General features: G+C 36.6%; 1 protein-coding gene across 1 annotated transcript; it reads right to left on the bottom strand.

Moving 5' to 3' along the window:
• Positions 1 to 8731: 8731 nt before the first annotated feature.
• On the bottom strand, positions 8732 to 20337 carry LOC109558716 (natural killer cells antigen CD94-like). Its single transcript, XM_070790106.1, has 8 exons — positions 20066 to 20337; positions 18626 to 18697; positions 18222 to 18317; positions 17053 to 17148; positions 13726 to 13824; positions 12692 to 12834; positions 10064 to 10170; positions 8732 to 9500 (listed from the first exon to the last, which is right to left on the bottom strand). Exons 2-8 carry the CDS (start codon positions 18693 to 18695, stop codon positions 9398 to 9400), a joined length of 714 nt encoding a protein of 237 aa, XP_070646207.1. The 5' UTR covers positions 18696 to 18697; positions 20066 to 20337; the 3' UTR covers positions 8732 to 9397.
• Between the last annotated feature and the right edge of the window lie 118 nt (positions 20338 to 20455).

The following is a 20455-nucleotide window of genomic DNA, read 5'->3' on the forward strand; positions in this document are numbered from 1 at the left end:
CCATATAGATGGCAGCCCACCAGGCTCCCTCATCCCTGGGATTCTCTAGGCAAGAACACTGGAGTGGGTTGCCATTTCCCTCCCCAATGCATGAAAGTGAAAAGTGAAAGTGAAGTCGCTCAGTCGTGTCCGCCTCTTATCGACCCCATGGACTGCTGCCTACCAGGCTCCTCCGTCCATGGGATTTTCCAGGCAAGAGTACTGGAGTGGGGTGCCATTGCCTTCTCTGGGGTACATGTTAAGTAATAGCTAATGTTCACATTACCCACTCCAGTGTTCTTGCCTGGAGACTCCTAGGGATGGGGAAGCCTGGTGAGCTGCCGTCTATGGGGTCGCACAGTGTCAGACACAATTGTAGCGACTTAGCAGCAGCAGTAGCAACGTTCCTGTTATTCTACAGGTGAAGACAGATCAGATCAGATCAGATCAGATCAGTCGCTCAGTCATGTCCAACTCTTTGCAACCCCGTGAATCTCAGCATGCCAGGCCTCCCTGTCCATCACCAACTCCCGGAGTTCACTCAGATTCATGTCCATTGAGTCAGTGATGCCATCCAGCCATCTCATCCTGTCGTCCCCTTCTCCCCTTGCCCCCAATCCCTCCCAGCATCAGAGTCTTTTCCAGTGAGTCAACACTTCGCATGAGGTGGCCAAAGTACTGGAGTTTCAGCTTTAGCATCATTCCTTCCAAAGAAATCCCAGGGCTGATCTCCTTCAGAATGGACTGGTTGGATCTCCTTGCAGTCCAAGGGACTCCCAAGAATCTTCTCCAACACCACAGTTCAAAAGCATCAATTCTTCGGCACTCAGCCTTCTTCACAGTCCAACTCTCACATCCATACATGACCACAGGAAAAACCATAGCCTTGACTAGACGAACCTTTGTTGGCAAAGTAAGGTCTCTACTTTTGAATGTGCTATCTAGGTTGGTCATAACTTTCCTTCCAAGGAGTAAGCGTCTTTTAATTTCATGGCTGCACTCACCATCTGCCATGATTTTGGAGCCCAGAAAAATAAAGTCTGACACTGTTCCCACTGTTTCCCCATCTATTTCCCATGAAGTGATGGACCAGATGCCATGATCTTCTCAAAATGAAAGTGGGTCAAAAATATTTATTATGCAGAACATAATGTTTTTGTCTCCAGTTTTGGGAAATATTTAATTCATTTTTTTTATGTTAAATTTTGTGGGGTTTTATCTACAGCTATTGGTGTTATCTGCCTCATTAGCAACAAATTTTCCAATGTTCAAATTCCCTCATCTTCAAATTCGATGCAATCTGAAAGTTTAAATGGCTTGGTACTATGATTATTTTTCTATCAAAGAAATCCATTTTTGTATTTATAAATTTGCTTTTTAGTGAATATAGTACAAGTATTTGATGGTAAATAAAGCCAAATGAAATATAGTTTGCCTATTATAAGATTTACTCTATAATTTGGCATTGTATGAGGGAGAATATTTGTTGAAAACTAAATGGTAGTGTATTTATCCATTTTATCATTATTTAATGATTGTTCAAATCTAGATTTCTCAAATTACAAAGTAACTAAATGGCGAAATATTAAGACATTTAAAAAACCCAAGTATCAATCCTAACCTACTCACTTTCTGCCGTAAGGGTGGTATCATCTGCATATCTGAGGTTATTGATATTTCTCTCGGCACTCTTCATTCCAGCATGTGCTTCTTCCAGCCCAGCGTTTCTCATGATGTACTCTGCATATAAGTTAAATAAGCTGGGTGACAATATACAGCCTTGACATACTCCTTTTCCTGTTTGGAACCAGTCTGTTGTTCCATGTCCAGTTCTAACTGTTGCTTCCTGACCTGCATACAGGTTTCTCAAGAGACAGGTCAGGTGGCCTGGTATGACCATCTCTTGAAGAATTTTCCACAGTTTACTGTGATCCACACAGTCAAAGGCTTTGGCATAGTTAATAAAACAGAAATAGATGTTTTTTCTGGAACTTTCTTGCCTTTTTTCATGATCCATCAGATGTTGGCAATTAGATCTCTGGTTCCTCTGTTTTTTCTAAAACCAGCTTGAACATCTGGAAGATCATGGTTCCTGTATTGCTGAAGCCTGGCTTGGAGAATTTTGAGCATTACTTCACTACCATGTGAGATGAGTGCAATTGTGCGGTAGTTTGAACATTCTTTGGCATTGCCTTTCTTTGGGATTGGAATGAAAACTGACCTTTTCCAGTCCCGTGGCCACTGCTGAGTTTTCCAAATTTGCTGGCATATTGAGTCAGCACTTTCACAGAATCACCTTCCAGAATTTGAAATAGCTCAACTGGAATTCCATCACCTCCACTAGCTTTGTTCATAGTGATGCTTTCTAAGGCCCACTTGACTTCACATTCCAGGATGTCTGGTTCTAGGTGAGTGATCATACCATCCTGATTATCTTGGTCATGAAGTTCTTTTTTGTACAGTTTTATGTGTATTCTTGCCACCTCTTATTAATATCTTCTGCTTCTGTTAGGTCCATACCATTTCTGTCCTTTATTGAGCCCATCTTTACATGATATGTTCCCTTGGTATCTCTAATTTTCTTGAAGCGATCTCTAGTCTTTCCCATTCTGTTGTTTTCCTCTATTTCTTTGCACTGATCACTGAGGAAGGCTTTCTTATCTCTTCTTGCTATTCTTTGGAACTCTGCATTCAGATGCTTATATCTTTCATTTTCTCCTTTGCTTTTCATTTCTCTTCTTTTCACAACTATTTGTAAGGCCTCCCCAGACAGCCATTTTGCTTTTTTGAATTTCTTTAAGAGCAGAGTGAAAAAGTTGGCTTAAAGCTCAACATTCAGAAAACGAAGACCATGGAATCTGGTCTCATCATTTCATGGGAAATAGAGGGGGAAACAGTAGAAACAGTGTCAGACTTTATTTTTTGGACTCCAAAATCACTGCAGATGGTGACTGCAGCCATGAAATTAAAAGACCCTTACTCCTGGAAGGAAAGTTATGACCAACCTAGATAGCATATTCAAAAGCAGAGACATTACTTTGCCAACAAAGGTCCGTCTAGTCAAGGCTCTGGTTTTTCCAGTGGTCATATATGGATGTGAGTTTGGACTGTGAAGAAAGCTGACTGCTGAAAAATTGATGCTTTTGAACTGTGATGTTGGAGAAGACTCTTGAGAGTCCCTTGGACTGCAAGGAGTTCCAACCAGTCCATTCTGAAGGAGATCAGTCCTGGGTGTTCTTTGGAAGGAATGATGCTAAAGCTGAAATTCCAATACTTTGACCACCTCAGGCGAAGATTGACTCACTGGAAAAGACTCCGATGCTGGGAAGGATTAGGGGCAGGAGGAGAAGGGGAAGACAGAGGATGAGATGGCTGCATGGCATCACCGACTTGATGGACATGAATTTGAGTGACCTCTGGGAGTTGGTGATGGACAGTGAGGCCTGGTGTGCTGCAATTCATGGGGTTGCAAAGAGTCGGACACGACCGAGCGACTGAAATGAACTGAACTGAACTGATGAGGAACAAAGTTCTGGCAATGTTTACAGGTCATAAAAATATTTTTCAGGAAAAAGATGTGTTTTTATTTCTTTATTTACTACTACTTTAAATTTTCTCGGTAATGTATTTTGTATTAGACATCTACAAACTCATCTAAAATTTATAAAATATTTCTGTGTTGAGACTATGTGGTTCACTGACATCAATTCGGTATTCATTTATTTAAAATATTTTCATAGGTCAGGAATTCATATACATTCATAGTATTACATGTGAAATATAGAGGAGTATCACTGACTCCAATTCTTCACTGAATATTGACTGTGCACTTTGAAGTCTACTATGTGATGAAAAGGCATTGAGAGGCAAACAGGCCCTTGCTTCATGAACGTATATGTGGAAAGACGTGTTTTGTTTTGTTTTAGCAGCAAAAGCAAATATTTAAGAAACACAAATGAATAAGGAAGACACATATATTTTTTTCTTTAAAAATTTTTATTGGATTCTAGCTGTTTTATAATGTGTGATAGTTTCAGGTGTACAGCAGAGTGATTCAGTTATACACATAGCTGTATCTACTCTGTTTTTAGATTCTTTTTCTATATAGGCCATTACAGAGTATTGAGTAGAGTTCCCTGTGCTGCACAGCAGGTTCTCTTTTATATACAGTAATGTGTAGATGTCAATGCTGATCTCCCAGTGTTTCCCTGCCCTCCCCATCACCTGTTGGTTTTCAGTTGTTCAGTCATGTCCGACTCTTTGCAATCCCATGGACTGAAGCATACCAGGCAACCCTGTCCATCACCATCTCCCAGAGCTTGCTCAAACTCATGTCCTTTGAATCAGTGATGCCATCCATCCATCTCATCCTCTGTCATCCTCTTCTCCTGCCTTAAATCTTTCCCAGCTTCAGGGTCTTTTCAAATGAGTCAGTTCTTTGCATCAGGTGGCCAAAATATTAGAGCCTCAGCTTCAGCATCAGTCCTTCCAATGAATATTAAGACTTGATTTTCCTTAGGACTGAATGGTTTGATCTCCTTGTAGTCCAAGGGAATCTCGGGAGTCTTACTCAGCACCACTGTTCAAAAGCATAAATTCTTCAATGCTCAGCCTTCTTTATAGTCCAGTTCTCACATCCATACACGACTACTGGAAAAGCCATAGCTTTAACTATAGGGACCTTTGTTGGCAATGTAATATCTCTGCTTTTTAATTTGCTGTCTAGTTGGTAACCATAAATTTATTTACTACATCTGTTGACTCTACTTCTCTATCATAAAATGTCATATAGATTGGAAAGAGAAACAGAACTGTTTATTTGTGAAATGACATAATTGTCTGCACAAATTCCAAAGTATCTCCAAAATCCTCCTAAAACTAACCAGTAAGTAGAGTCCCTGGACTGCAAGGATATCCAACCAGTCAATCCTAAAGGAAATCAATCCTGAATATTCATTGGAAGGACTGAGGCTGAAGCTGAAAGTCCAATACTTTGGCCACTTGATGCAAAGAACTGACTCATTGGAAAAGACCCTGATGCTGGGAAAGATTGAAGGCAGGTGGAGAAGGGGACGACAGAAGATGAGATGGTTGGATAGCATCACTGACTTGATGGACATGAGTTTGAGTGTTTCGTGAGTTGGTGATGGACAGGGAAGCCTGGCGTGCTGCAGACCATGGGGTCGTAGAGAGTCGGACACAACTGAGCGACTGAACTGAGCTGAACCGAAACATGGTTTCAGATAGAACAGAATATTAAAATCAGTTATGCTGCTGCTGCTGCTGCTTCAGGCGTGTCCAACTCTGTGCGACCCATAGAGGGCAGCCCAACCGGCTCTCCTGTCCCTGGGATTCTCCAGGCTAGAATACTGGAGTGGGTTGCCATTTCCTTCTCCAATGCATGAAAGTGAGAAGTGAAAGTGAAGGCACTCAGTCGTGTCCAACTCTTAGCGACCCCATGGACTGCAGCCTACCAGGCTCCTCCATCCATGGGATTTTCCAGGCAAGAGTACTGGAGTGGGGTGCCATTGTCTTCTCCCAAAATCAGTTATATTTCTATATAAATTGTTAGAAATTGAGAAAAACAAAAAGTATCATTTATAATGGACTTCCTTGGTAGCCTGGATGGTAAAGTGTCTGCCTACAATGTGGGAGACCCAGGTTCAATCCCTGGGTTTGGAAGATCTCCTGGAGAAGGAAATGGCAACCCATTCCAGTATTCTTGCCTGGAAAATCTCATGGATGGAGGAACCTGGTAGGCTACAATTCATGGGGTCAAAAGCTTTAAGTTGATAGTATAAATGTACCAAATATTTGCACCATTTGTAAGATGAATTATAAAATACTAGTGAGAAAGGCTGAAAAAGACAAATTGATAAATAAACTATAGTCTTAAACTGGAAGTCTAAACATTATGATGATTCCTTTTCTCCCTTAATTGCTCTATAAATTTCAGTCAGTCATAATCAGAAACACACAGTCTGGTTCTCTGTGACAACCTACAGGATCTGGATGGAGTGGAAGAAAGGTTCATGTGGGAGGGGATATATGTATACTTATGGCAGACTCACATTGTTGTGTAATAGAATTCAGCACAACATTGTAAAGCAATTTTCCTCCAATTAAAAAAAAAGGTTAAAAAATAAGAAACATTTTAAGCTTTTATTTTGTAGAAAGTTGCATATTAATTTTAATTTTTTAAAATGAATTTTGTTTTTTAGAACAATATACATTTACAGAAAAGGTTTGAAGATAGTATAGAATTCCATATATTCTGAAATCAGTTCCTCTTTAATTCATTTTATATTATATTGCACTTTTGTTGTAATTAATAAACCAACATCAGTGTATTTTTAGTAACTAAAATCCATAATTTATTCATGCTTCTTTAACTACTTTTACCTATGTCCTTTTTCTATTTCAGAATCCCATCCAGGTTACCACATGACATTTAGATGTCATGTCTCTTTAGGCTTCCCTTGGCTATTACAGACTTTCCTTGTGTTTGATGATCTTGATAGTTTTGAAAACTGCTACATAGGTATATTTTAGAATATCCTTCATTGAGATATGTCTGACATTTTTCTCATCAGGAGATTGGAGTTGTAAATTTGGGGAGGATGACAGAGTGTAAATTTTATTACATCATATCAAGGGAACAAACTGTGAACATGACCTCACTGTTGATGTTACCTTTGCTCACTGAGGTGGTGTTTGTCAGGTTTTCCACTCAAAGGTTACTCTTATTTTCCCTCTTCCATATGACTCTGTAATAATTTCTTTGGAAGGAAATCATTATGTGCAGTAAGTACTTAAGGAGTAAGGAGTCCCATCCCTTTTAGGCAAGAGCATCTACATTATTTATTTAGAATTTTTCTGCACAGGAGATTGTTTCATCTCCCTCATTTGCTAAAGTATTCAATCATTTTATACTACTCTGGACTCATGGATATTTTATATTGGGGTTATAATTAATACTATTTCTTTTCTGTGACTTTTGCTGTTTAAATTGTTCCAGCTTTGGCCATTGGTAATTCCTTTACCTAGATGACATACCTCTACAGTTTTAAGCACTTCTCCATTTTCTAGAACTACAAAAATCTCCAGGCTCTTCTTATGTATTTCCTACCCCTATTTTAGAATCAGCCATTTTTTTCAAGTAGCTAAGATTTTATTTACTAGTAATGGAATTATAATAAAAAATGGCTGCTAAGTAAGTTTTTTATTCTTTGCAAAAAAAAGTTAAAACAATTTTGAAAAAGACAATGCAGGAGAACTCACATCACTTCACAACTTCCTATAAATTCACAATAATCAAATTATTGGTGAAAGAAGGCAGATATTCAGATCAATGAAATAGGATAGAGTTTAGAAATAGATACAAGTATAAGTGGTGAATTGATTTTTGACAAAAGTGCCATGATAATTGAACAGAAGAGTACAATTTTCAAAAAATGGTGCTGAAATAACTAGACATCTTTTTGCAAAACATTAAAAAAAAATCAATCCATACATTGCACTATATACAAAATTAATGCAATGAAATATAGATATCAATGTAAACAGAGCTTCTAGAAGAAGGCATAGGAGAAAATTTTTTAAGTTCAGGTTAATTAAGATTTCTTAATTAAAAACTTCTTAAATATACAAACATATGTTTAAAAATTATTTATTTCACTTCTTAAAGTTAAACTTCTGCTCATCTAAACTTCTAAAAAGAATGTTAAGGGAATACAAGGTATACTGGAAGGCAGTATTTATGAAACAAATGTCTGAAAAAATATTAACATCCAAAACATATAAAGAGAGAACTCTCAGCTCAATAATAAGAAAATGAACAACCCAATAAAAATAGGCAAAATATTTAATCAATCTTTACCATAGGAGATCTATGAAAGGATGGTGCACATCATTTATTGGTTCAGTTCAGTCAGTCATTCAGTGGTGTCTGACTCTTTGCGATCCCATGAATTGCAGCACACCAGGCCTCCCTGACCATCACCAACTTCTGCAGTTTACTCAAACTCATGTCCATCAAGTCGGTGATGCCATCCAGCCATCTCATCCTCTGTCATCCCCTTCTTCTCCTGCCCCCAATCCCTCCCAGTATCAGAGTCTTTTCCAATGAGTCAACTGTTGGCATGAGGTGGCCAAAGTATTGGAGTTTCAGCTTTAGCATCAGTCCTTCCAATGAACACCCAGGACTGATCTCCTTTAGAATGGACTGGTTGGATCTCCTTGCAGTCCAAGGGACTAACAAGAGTCTTCTCCAACACAGTTCAAAAGCATCAATTCCTCAGTGCTCAGCTTTCTTCACAGTCCAACTCTCACATTCATACATGACTACTGGAAAAACCATAGCTTTGACTAGATGGACCTTTGTTGGCAAAGTAAGGTCTCTGCTTTTGAATGTGCTATCTAGGTTGGTCATAACTTTTCTTCCAAGGAGTAAGCGTCTTTGAATTTCATGGCTGCAGTCACCATCTGCAGTGATTTTGGAGCCCAGAAAAATAAAGTCTGACACTGTTTCCACTGTTTCCCCATCTATTTCCAATGATGTGATGGGACCAGAGGCCATGATCTTCGTTTTCTGAATGTTGAGCTTTAAACCAACTTTTTCAGTCTCCACTTTCACTTTCACAAGAGGCTTTTTAGTTCCTCTTCACTTTTTGCCATAAGGTGGTGTCATCTGCATATCTGAGGTTATTGATGTTTCTCCCGGCAACATTCATTAGAGATATACAAATATACCTTTATTATACCACACCTTTATTAAGAAATTTTTCATGTTTTCAATATAAAGTTAGTAGGACACTAGCAAATGGAATTCTCATACACTGCTAATAGAATGCAAAACGGTACAGCCACTTTGCAATATGGAATCATATACAGAAGTCTGGACTTGCCAGCGAGCATTCAGGCTATTAGTTGTGGTATAGGTCACAAACACAGATCTATTTGTTTTCTTCCTGTTACTATACTGTCTTTCTGCTAAAAAGTAAGAAATCAAACAAATGCATATACAATTGATACAGAATAATGACGTCGCTTACTCTTGGCATTAAATCCCAAGTAAAATATACATGGCTGTGACAACAGGTTGCAAGATTACTTACTAAATCTGTGTGAGTTGCAGAAATTGACTACACAGTCCTAAGGTTCATGAGAAGCACTGATAGTTTCTCACTCTGCCAAACTGTGCTCATAACTGGTGTGATCTGGGATTTATGTTTGAAAGAGGCAGAAGTGGAGGGTCCACAATGTATCTCTACCAAGCTAAAATATAGGTGCAGCCCATAACAAAGCATTCTGAAATGAGAGATATACAGACTGGACTTCCAAGGGTCTGAGTTTTTATAAGGCAATGTTGTTGCATGTGTCTTTGGTTGTTGTTTCATTAGGTAGCAAGACAAGCTACCTACTTCTCACAAATGAAGCGCCTGAATCTGGAACAGTCAGAAGCAGACATCTTTGTTGCTTTAATATATGCACAGTTTCCTTCGTTTGACTCTTTCCAATCACTTAAAATAAAATAAAGCATATAAATAATGTATCTGAATGCAAACAGAAGAAATATTGGTTCAAAGTTAAGGTATATATATTTTTTCTTTCCTTACAAGAAACTATCCCTTGGTGCCCTAGCCTTTCCTAAAGCATACTTTATAAGGATTATAGCAACAAGTTGCAAAGCCTCCCTCTCTATATATACTCATTTTCTGAACTTAAATTCTTTGTATGTGTGTGTCTGTATGTACATGCAATGCTCATGTGTGTGCTAGTCGCTAAGTTATGTCCTATTCTTTACAACCCCATGGACAGTAGCCTGCCAGCTTCCTCTGTTCATGGGATTTCCCAGGCAAGAATATTGCAGTGCGTTGCCATTCTCCAGGGGATCTTCCTGATCCAGGGATCAAACCTGTGTCTCCTGCATTACCAATGGATTCTTTACCACTGAGCCACATGTATATGCCCATATATGTATGTATATTTGTCTATATATTAAAGTGTGCATTTCCCTATATACTTTTCAAAATGTAAACTAGAATATGGAACTTTTTATTTACTATCTATTCTTGAGACTTACAATTTTAGAAAAGGCAATGACTTATCTTCCCATGTCCATTGATTTCTGGTTCCTTTACGAGATAATCCAATCCAATAGAAATAGGATAGTCTGCTTTGAATGAAGTTCTGCAATAAAAAGAGATATATTCTATGAGAAAAATGTCTTTTCATAGTTCTTAAATGAAATAATAATCTTTTTAATATTTTATTATTTTGAGCAACAGTTTCAAGATCAATTTCATCCTGATTCTGTTCAAATGATAAAATAATAGTCTTAGTTATATTTATTAAATATATTGACAAAAATGAGACATAAAATAACACTGTCTTAGCTTACCTATCTCTTTTTTTAAAGATTTTTTGAATGTAGATCATTTTTAAAGCTTTTATTGAATGTGTTGTAATATTGCTTCTGTTTTATGTTTTGGATTTTTAGCCGAGAGGCATGTGGGCTCTTAGCTGCATGACGAGGGATCACATCTGTACCTTGTGGGTTGAAAGGTAAAGTCTTAACCATTGGACCACTAGGGAAGTCCTGTACCTATCTTATTTAATCTTCAGACTAAAATATCTTAATTTACTTTCAAAACTGACACTTGTAGCTCAAGAAAAAATTCTGAGCAAAATTGGTTGGTATTTTGAGGTCCAGGTGTGACAGATATGAGGTTTTTACGAATGTCATTTAAATTATTTTTCAAAAGTACTGTGCTTATTTTTTGTGAAGTGAGCATCTTGAAGAAGTGGTCATTCTACCAGATGAGATGTTTACATGGGTATCTGGAAATTACTTGATAAGTACACATGTAACTGATGTTCATCTTGTAACTTAATTTTTACCACATTTATGCACATATATTGGGATTTCCTTGATGGCTCAGTGGTAAAGAACCTGCCTGCTAATGAAGGTGATACGGGTTTGATCTCTGGTTCTGGAGGATTCCCTGGAGAAGGAAATGGTCACCCACCCAAGTACTTTTGCCTAGGAAATCCCATGGACAGAGGAGACTGGCAGGCTACAGTCCATGGGGTCACAAAAGAGTCGACATGACTTAGCAACTAAACAACAACAAACAACAGCAATGTTCATATATTATCTCATGTGATCTTCCTAACATATGTTGGAAAGAAAATATAACCAGTTTTATTACAAGCAAAGTAATGTGTGAAAGGGAACTAAAGATAGAGTTCCTGACTATAAATTCTGTATTTCTTTATTCTGCTTTAGTTTTTACCCTTAGTTTGTTTTTATTTTCCTTTGCTTCTTTCACCATAGAGAATATGGCAAAAACTTAGTCTCTCTACCCAGAAAAAAATGACGTACATACCATCTACTCATAAGATTTGACATTCAATTTCATGGTTTTCATAGATGATCTTATTTCTTGATGAAGATATCCTACATAAAAGATTAGGGCTTCTAGACTCTAAAGCTAATTTTTGAGCCCACCAGGCTCTCCTGTCTATGGAATCCTCCAGGCAAGAATACTGGAGTGGGTTGACATTCCCTTCTTCAGGGGATCCAACCCAGATCTTCTGCATTGCAGGCAGATTCTTTATTGTCTGAGCCACCAGGGAAGCCCCTTGGAATAAAAAGGAAGTTAATTCAGATCTGCAAAGGTCTTCTTTTCGGGTTCAGATTTGCTCTGTTTTCTTGATGGTTTTCAAGTTCATATTTTTATAACTATTTATGAATTGTTAAAAGCCAAAGATATGGGTGATTGTACTCTTACAGATAATTGAGTTAGTCTCAGTGTCTGTGAAAGAATAATAAAGATTCTCCTTAACTTGGAATGTAAGAATATATTTCTTGAAAGAATAATAGTAAATTATTTCTCTATTCAAATCAAGGATATTGATAAGGATTATGAAATATTTAGTTCAATTTTCTTGGAAGTTAGTATGAGTTAAAATTTAATATGAGTTTGAATTAATTGATCTTCAATTTTAAATTCATACTAAGTCTTCCTTTTACCCTAAACTCAGTGGTATTGTACTTCTTGATTTGTTGGAGGTAAAATGACTTTTTTTTTCAGAGAGAAGCTACATTTCCATGAAATTATTAGTATGAAAATATAATTATCTCTGATAAAATGAAATACTTTAAGCATAATTTTTTCCTAATTGTTTCATGTTTCCCTTTACATTTGCTCTACTGGAAAAGTTCTAACTGTGGGTGAGTTAGATGAATTAAAGGAAATTCTAATTTCATTTCTACTTGTATTTCTGACCTTAAGATGAGAACTGTCTAGATCTGAATCAACTTACAACTGTAAACTATGGACACTCAAATATTATCAAGCATTCAGATTTAGCTAACAGGACTTCCCCGTGGTCAAGTTGTTAAGAATCTGTCAGGCAACGCAGGGGACACAGCTTGGATCCCCAGTCCAGTAAGATTCCACATGCAACAGACAGCTAAACCTGCGCACTACAACTACTGAGCCTGAGCTTTCGAGCCCATACTCCACAACAAGGGAAGTCACCTCCACAAGAAGCCCTGTCACCGCAGTTAGAGAAAGCCCACGGGTAGCGAGGAAGACCCAGCACAGCTTAAAAAAGAAAAAAATGATTTAGGCAACACCTAACGGGCCAGATGGCCAGATGAATAAGATGAACACAGGGTGAGATGGAAAAAGAAATACGTCACCAGTTCTTCCTTATCTTCTATCTTAAGAAGTGTGGAGTCCATTTCCTTGCAGCTTTTTTTACTTTCTTCAAAGTTCTTCAATTCATCCGAAATATAGTAACATTTCTGTCCACAACACGACCATTTACTTTTACATTCCTTTCCTTCAAAACAAAAGATATTCCCCGGAGACCATTCAGTGTGTATCTTGAAAGGAATGCTCTGGAACTTAGCTACTGAGGAATCCTTTCTACTCCTTGTAAAACCATTGATTTCGTGAGATGGATGGACTTCGTTTCTACATTCCTGGCCTTAGGGAGATGACTTACATCCCTCCAAATCTATGCATAAGACTATTAAAATTCTCTAGGATATATATCTTAGAAAATTGATGTTTTTTCTCACAATCTCTACAGATAGGAGTTCACAGGAGAAAACAACTTCTTTGTATTCTCTGAAAGAAAGAAAGTGAAAGTCACTCAGTCATGTCTGACTCTTTGTGACCTGTGAACTATACAGTCCATGGAATTCTCCAGGCCAGCATATTGGAGTGCGTAGCCTTTCCCTTCTCCAGGGGATTTCCTCAACCCAGGGATCTAACCCAGGTCTCCCGCATTGCAGGCGGATTCTTTACCAGGTGAGCCACAAGGGAAGCATTCTCTAGACTAAGTAAAATCTATAGGTACAGAGCCGATCTTAACTTAGCATTGATACATTGTACCTGTTTATGTATATCAGGTACATAAACCTAGTACTTGATCTACATATCCACAAGAGAGCATATAATAATGATTAGAGAATGTGCTAAAGGAGAGTTAAGACTATTTGTTAGAAAAAGTATTATTTTGTGAAACAGTGATTTAAAAGAATGTACCATGGATACAGAAGAATCTAACCACTGGGAAAGACTAAGTTTTTTTTTCCCAATGAAATGAAATGAAAGTTGGACTCCACAATTGTCTGATTCTAAAATAAAATCCAATTTGAGCAGGTTATCAAGTGATTGAGAGAAGCAGAGAAGAAACTTGTTGGTCTCAGTCTTTATGTCTACATACCTGTGTAAAGTGGTTTCTCTTTGAAAGTTATGTTTTTAGATGCGGAATTTTCTTGTGTTCCATTGTCCAGTGGAAGCTCTGGTAAGCGACCCTGGAAAACTTTACGTACATCATTAGTTCTAGGAAAGCATAACATGGGGCAGACTAATAGGCATAATTTAAATTTTAATATGTCAGTTAATGTTCAGGAGTTTTATTCCTGTGCTTTTTAGAGAGCTAAGACTATACAAGAAGACAAAAAATTACAGCATAAAAAAGCCTTTGGGAATGCTGCTGCTCAGTCGCGTCAGTCGTGTCCGACTCTGTGACCCCATAGATGGCAGCCTACCAGGCTCTGCCATCCCTGAGATTCTCCAGGTAAGAACACTGGAGTGGGTTGCCATTTCCTTCTCCAATGCATGAAAGTGAAAAGTGAAAGTGAAGTCGTTCAGTCATGTCCAACTCTTCGCGACCCCATGGACTGCAGCCTACCAGGCTCTCTGTCCATGGGATTTTCCAGGCAAGAGTACTGGAGTGGATTGCCATTGTCTTCAAGGTAAAGCTTGTGATCTCAACACTAGCAATGGCTAATCTGAAAACAACGTTAAGAAAAATGTTCTATTTATCATAGCATCAAAAATAATAAAATATTCAGGAATACATTTAACAAAGATGTGTAAAACATGTACTTTAAAAAGAAAATTGTTAAAAATTAAAGACCTAAATAAATGGAAAAAAATACCTCATATTCACCTTATATCACATGAAAATTAACTCAAAATGGATCAAACACACACATGAAGAAGTTAAAATTATGACATTAGATAACATAGGTGAAAGCTGTGATCCTGGATTAGGCAATGGTTTCTTAGATATGATATCCAAAACACAAGTGATCAAAGTAAGAGTATACTGGGCTTCATCAAAATTAAAAGCTTTTACACATGAAAAGTCACTACAAGAGAGTGAAAAGCAATACAAATAATGGGGAAAATATTTACAAATTATTTCTGATACAAGATTAATATATAGATTAATTATATCCATACAGTGGAATATTTTTTGGCTATTAGAGGGAATGCCATGTTGATATATCCTATCATGAATGACCCTTGGAAGCATCATGTTAAGTGAAAGAAGCCAGTCACAAAAGACCATGTATTATATGATTCCACGTTTAAGAAATGTCCAGAACAGGAAAATCTAGAGAGACATAAAATAGATAATTGGTTGCTTTAGGCTAGCAAATTTTCAGAGAAATGGGAAGCAATAGCTAATGAGTGTGAGATTTCTTTTTGGAGTAAGGAAAATGCTCTAATATTGATAAAAGTTAGGCTTCCCTGGTGGCTCAGATGGTAAAGAATTTGCCTGCAATGCAGGAGACCCAGGTTTGATCCTTGGGTCTGGAATATCCCCTGGAGAAGGAAACGGCACCCCTCTCCAGTATTCTTGTCTGGGGAATCCTATGGACAGAAGAGCCTGGTTGCCCACAGCTCATGGGGTCACAAAGCATTGGACACAATTGAATGATGAACAGTCTGTTTCATGGTTGTGCACCTCTGAATATACTTGAAGTCACTGAATTTTACTCAGTAAAAGTGAGAATATATGGCCAGAGAATTGTATGTTAATAAAAGTAATATATATCTGTTATATACATGATTATATGTATACACACAGGCATACAATTCAAAAAGTTTGGCTTATCAATAAATGCTGCAGAGGATGTGGAGAAACAGGAACCCTCTTGCACTATTGGTGGGAATGTAGATTGATACAGTCTCTATGGAGAACAGTATGGAGAGTCCTTAAAAAAACTAGGAATAAAACTATCATATGAAACGGCAATCCCACTACTGGGCATATACCTTGAGTAAACCATAATTCAAAAAGACACATGTACCCTAATGTTCATTGCAGCATTATTTGCAACATTCAGGACATGGAAGCAACGTAGATGTCCACTGACAGATGAGTGCATAAAGAAGTTGTGGTACATATAAACAAGAATATTACTTAGCCATAAAAAGGAATGAATTTGAGTCAATTAAACTGAGGTGGACAAACGTAGAGCCTGTTACGCAGAGTGAAGTAAGTCAAAAAGAGAAAAGCAAATATCGCATATTAATGCATATATATGGAATCTAAAAAAATGGTACTGATGAACCTATTTGTAGGAATAGAGACGCAGAGGTAGAGAACGGACATGTGGACATGGAGGGGAAGGAGAGAGAGGGACAAATTGGGAGATTAGAATTGACATATATACACTACCATGTATAAAATGAGCATAGCAAGCTTAGCCTGGTGCTCTGTGATGACCTAGATGGGTGGGATGGAGGTCCAAGAGGGAGGGGATATATCTATACATATAGCTGATTCACTTCATTGTATAGCAGAACCTAAAGCAACATTGTAAAGCAATTATACTCCAATAGAAAGTAATAATAAAAAGTCACAAAATGGGTTTTAGACAGAGAGAATTGACATCAAGTTAGGGAGTTAGAAAATACATCATGGATGATTTAGAAAAGTCATCCATGTCCTATGAAATGGGCCTTGAGAGATGTCTAAAATGTTCATAGGCAGAGGCAGGCTACATGAGGAAGGCTGTCCAGATGAAGAGAATAGCATAAACAAACGTACTGTGGCAGAGAGACTTAGAGAACCTTGCAGGGACCAGCAAATGATCTAAAATTATCTGAAGCCAATCTGTACATAGGGAGGAAAGCTAAAAATCATTTGGTTGAAATAAAACTGATTCACAAAGGCAAATACAAGTAGGGGAATTTTAACATAATAAATACAGGATGAGACAGTTTCTTGGCATTGTGATGACATGATCATAGATATACTCGGAGAAGTTTATCTGGCAATTGCAATAGGATTTTGAAAGTCTCTTGATTTTAGGAGGTGACTGTAATAATATAGGAGAAAAAGCATTGTTGGGTTGTATTAGGTGTTTGTGACAATAAACAATTTTAAAAAGTAAGTTTGAACTGCAGAATGGAGATTGCAGGAAGATTGGACCATTTATGAAAAGGCATCAGAGAATACAGAGAAATTAATGTTCACAAAGTATGATCAGTCATCAATAAAATCTGAAATATAGTCTTTCCTGGAAGTATCCGGAATATGATCCAGGCTGTGTCAGTAAAGAAGACATTAGAAACTTTTGAGGAACTTGATAACTGTCCAAGTGATTACATTAGTGGTGATGGTGGAAAGGTTTCTTGGGTAGCACTGGAGATCATAGTTTTGGAACTACTAGGAAAAGAAGACTGGTAAAAATAGTAATTCCCAAGGGAGGAGACATTTGGTTCAGGGCACTGGTCTTGTTTAACTTACCCATAAATCCTAAGATTCCTGTGGTTAAAAGGAGAAGGAAACAGAAGATTCCAAGAATCACTACGGTGAAAAACCAAGGAAATGGAACTGAAGACCCTATCCAGAGGGAAAAAAAAAAAAAAGAGGCTGAGATCAACAGAGTAAAGATTAAGTTACAGAGCAGGGTTTAGAGGCAGATTGTTCCATAAATTCAAAACCCTAACTCTTGAATGTCTTCAAACTTGGAATTATAAATTGAAATGGATAATGAACAATTTGAAAGAAATGAGAGTTATTCTGTTCTGTTAATATAGATCTCTTAGGAAAGTCACTTACTCTAACTTTATCAAAATAATCCTCTGATTCATCTCTATGATTTATGAATACAAAGTAAATATCAAATACAGGTATTTGGTTTTTGGAGTGCAAACATACTTCTAAATCATATCTGTATGAGTCAATTTTATTGACCCATGATCAGAGTATATTTATAATTTTGTAAATATTGTGTGCTTCCATGCATACAAAGTGTATATATATATATATATATATATATATATATAAATACCCATCATTTCCTTATTGGAACTTTGCTATAGTTTCAGCAGTAGAAGAAATTATAACTCCAAATATGTATCAAATAATATTAATCATGCATTATTTCTTGAAACTTCATAGAACAAGTGGATAATGACATCAGGAGAGTCACAATTATTTCCAAACAAGTTGAAAAGAATGAATTTTGCCACTTGATTGCTCAGTTACGAATTTATGTATATAGCACCCAGACTACAATAATTATCTGCAATATGATAAATATGGACATTTCATTTGCAATACTACATTTTTTGTTTAGGTTATAGGATATAGTTTAAGCAACCCCGTGAAACTGGGCAGGCTTAGTAATTTGGTACCATGGTAAACTGAGCAATTGGAGAAGATGTAAGTTAGGTCTGGCTCCCCTGGTGGGTCGGTGGTAAAGAATCAACCTGCCAAGCAGGAGATGCAGTTTTGATTCCTGGATTAGGACGGTTTCCTAGAGAAGGAAACGGCAGCCCACTCTACTACTCTTGCCTGGGAAATCCCATGGACAGGGGAACTTGGTGGGCTACAGTCCATGGGCTCGCAAAAGAGTCTTACATGACTTAGTCACTAAACAACAACAAGCTAGGCCTCTACATAAACTTTACCTTTTTCTTCAGGTGATTTAGTTCTTGTTATCTTTGTCTGGTTGGACTGTGAAGTGACTGTTTTCACTTCTGTGTAAATTAGCTGCTCTTTTGTCTCTGGAGATTAAAATAGAAACTTTTTAATAGTCACATTATTTCTCATAAAGCATGTAGGTTATAAATATGTTTGAACAGAGTTGACAAAGTTTTTTTTTTTTTTCCCCAAATAAAGGAGATTTACGTAATTTGTTTCTTCTTACTATGTAAAGTCCACTAGGTAAATCTTTTAAATGACAAAATCTTGAGAATGAGTTAGACATAATGTGTCATATGCTAAATTAAAATTAAATTCCTTATAAAAATTATTTACCAAGGGAACGAATAATATCACAATTCAGTAGAGATTGGGAGAAAAAAACACTCACTTTCTTTTCGCGCTGGCTTTTTGGAAGGAATGTGTTTCACCGTTGCATGTGTTGCATGTTTTCCACTCATCTCTAAAAAATTGTAATAGCAATTCTAAGACATATAAATCTAAGTTTTCAGGTTTTATCTTTCTGGGTTCTTTGTGTATTACTGACATCATTATTTCATGCCATTTAATTACTGATGCATGATTTTACTTTTGCAATTTTCTTTTAAGAAAGATTTTTGTCTCAGGTTATTTTCTTTCCCATTCTTAAAATTATCAGTTAACATCTCTTTAGATATCATTTCACCTTTTACCTGGAGTTCTCTAAATGTGATATATACTTTAAAAGGGTAACAGTGCTATGATAGATGAAATATTCATACTATACTTAAAAACTCTATCCAGAAAAATGCCAATATAATTTTTATGAGTCATTTTGTATTGTAAAGATAGTGTTACATAATGTATTCTAAAATTTCTCTGTCTTTAGTTCTTCTGATATTTTTCTATCTTTTTATCTTCATTCTTTTTTCATGATTAAAGATAGTTTACCTCCCATTATCTCTGAAAGATCCTCTTCCAACAAGTTGTTAAAAATGAAAGCCCTACAAAAGTGATCCAAATTGGTTTATTTGTAATTAAATAATACTGTAGGGTGTCTGGCATTATGTCCATAATATTTGAACATATAGGTTAAAAGCAATTTACTTCAAATAGTTTAAATATAATTTTGATAATAACAATATTCTATATAATAGAATTCTGATAAACAAATTGAAAATTCTTATGTTCACTAGTTTGCCAGCATGTCACCAAATAAAATACTTTTCATATATTTTCATTTCCTCAGAGAAGTACGCTCCATTGTTATTTTTTATAATATGATTAAAATATATAGACCTCTGTGTTCATAATATTCACTTATAGCATTTAAAGTTTCCTAAAGATAACTTCTCATAAGACAACACAATTGTACAGAAATAGATTTCTAATGCTTTTAAAAATTCTTTACCAGATTTGGAATATATGAGGAATATGGAAGCTATATCACATATATAAGAAAATTCTGGATGTAGGTATGAAATAGAGATACACAGTGTTATATAGACAAGAACAATTAATCACTGATTAAATAATTATTTTATTGCTCACATCCTGCCTTCATTGATGTGATCATTTGGTCTGTCCACTCAGTTAATCCAAGAGATATATTGAAATATTGACTAACAACACTATTGGTTGTATTCAATGGTAAACCATGAAAAAATATAAGGTAATTTACCTTGTAAAGTAATTTTAAAATCTGAATGATTTAGCTCTTTTTCTTACAATATTAAATTTACTTAATTACTTTTTAAAATCTCTATTCTTTGTGCTCCGTATATACAATCAAGTGGCACTGGTTATAATGATATATGCTGAGAGCAACAGCTATAGGTATAGTTGGTGATACCTGTGTTAGTTTGGCGATTTCTGCTGAAGACTAGTCCAAAGAGAAAAGGTAAACCCCAGTGGGCGAATGGCACAGATGCGTGAGCTGGACTCAGGATGGCTCTTCTGTCTGATTTACTTCACTCGGTATGAGTTTCTAGGTCCAATCAGCTGTACTCCAATATAAAATAAAAAGGTTTTAAAAAAAAAAAAAAAGATGGTTCTTCCTGGGATCTAAATATGACTGGTTCTTGCTCCAAAGGAGCTTCAGTATTTGCCAGCTCCTTGCAAAGATGTAAGAAAGCAGCTCATATTTGAACTTCAGGCTTTACCATTTGCTTTTTTTGTTTTACAGAGGAAGGTCGTATTTTAACAGCGCAGATGACTGAGAAAAATAATTTAAAGGGCCATA

This window comes from Bos indicus, chromosome 5 (assembly GCF_029378745.1).
Source record: "Bos indicus isolate NIAB-ARS_2022 breed Sahiwal x Tharparkar chromosome 5, NIAB-ARS_B.indTharparkar_mat_pri_1.0, whole genome shotgun sequence".
NCBI classification, from domain to species: Eukaryota; Metazoa; Chordata; class Mammalia; order Artiodactyla; family Bovidae; genus Bos; species Bos indicus.

Coding starts and splice junctions, on each gene's coding strand:
- LOC109558716 (XM_070790106.1), bottom strand. CDS start 18,695: ATGAGTGGAAAACATGCAACACATGCAACGGTGAAACACATTCCTTCC. Junction 17,149..18,221: donor TAAATCACCTGAAGAAAAAG/GTAAAGTTTATG, acceptor CCCTCTGGATAG/GGTCTTCAGTTCCATTTCCT. Junction 13,825..17,052: donor AGGAATCTTAGGATTTATGG/GTAAGTTAAACA, acceptor ATGTACGTAAAG/TTTTCCAGGGTCGCTTACCA.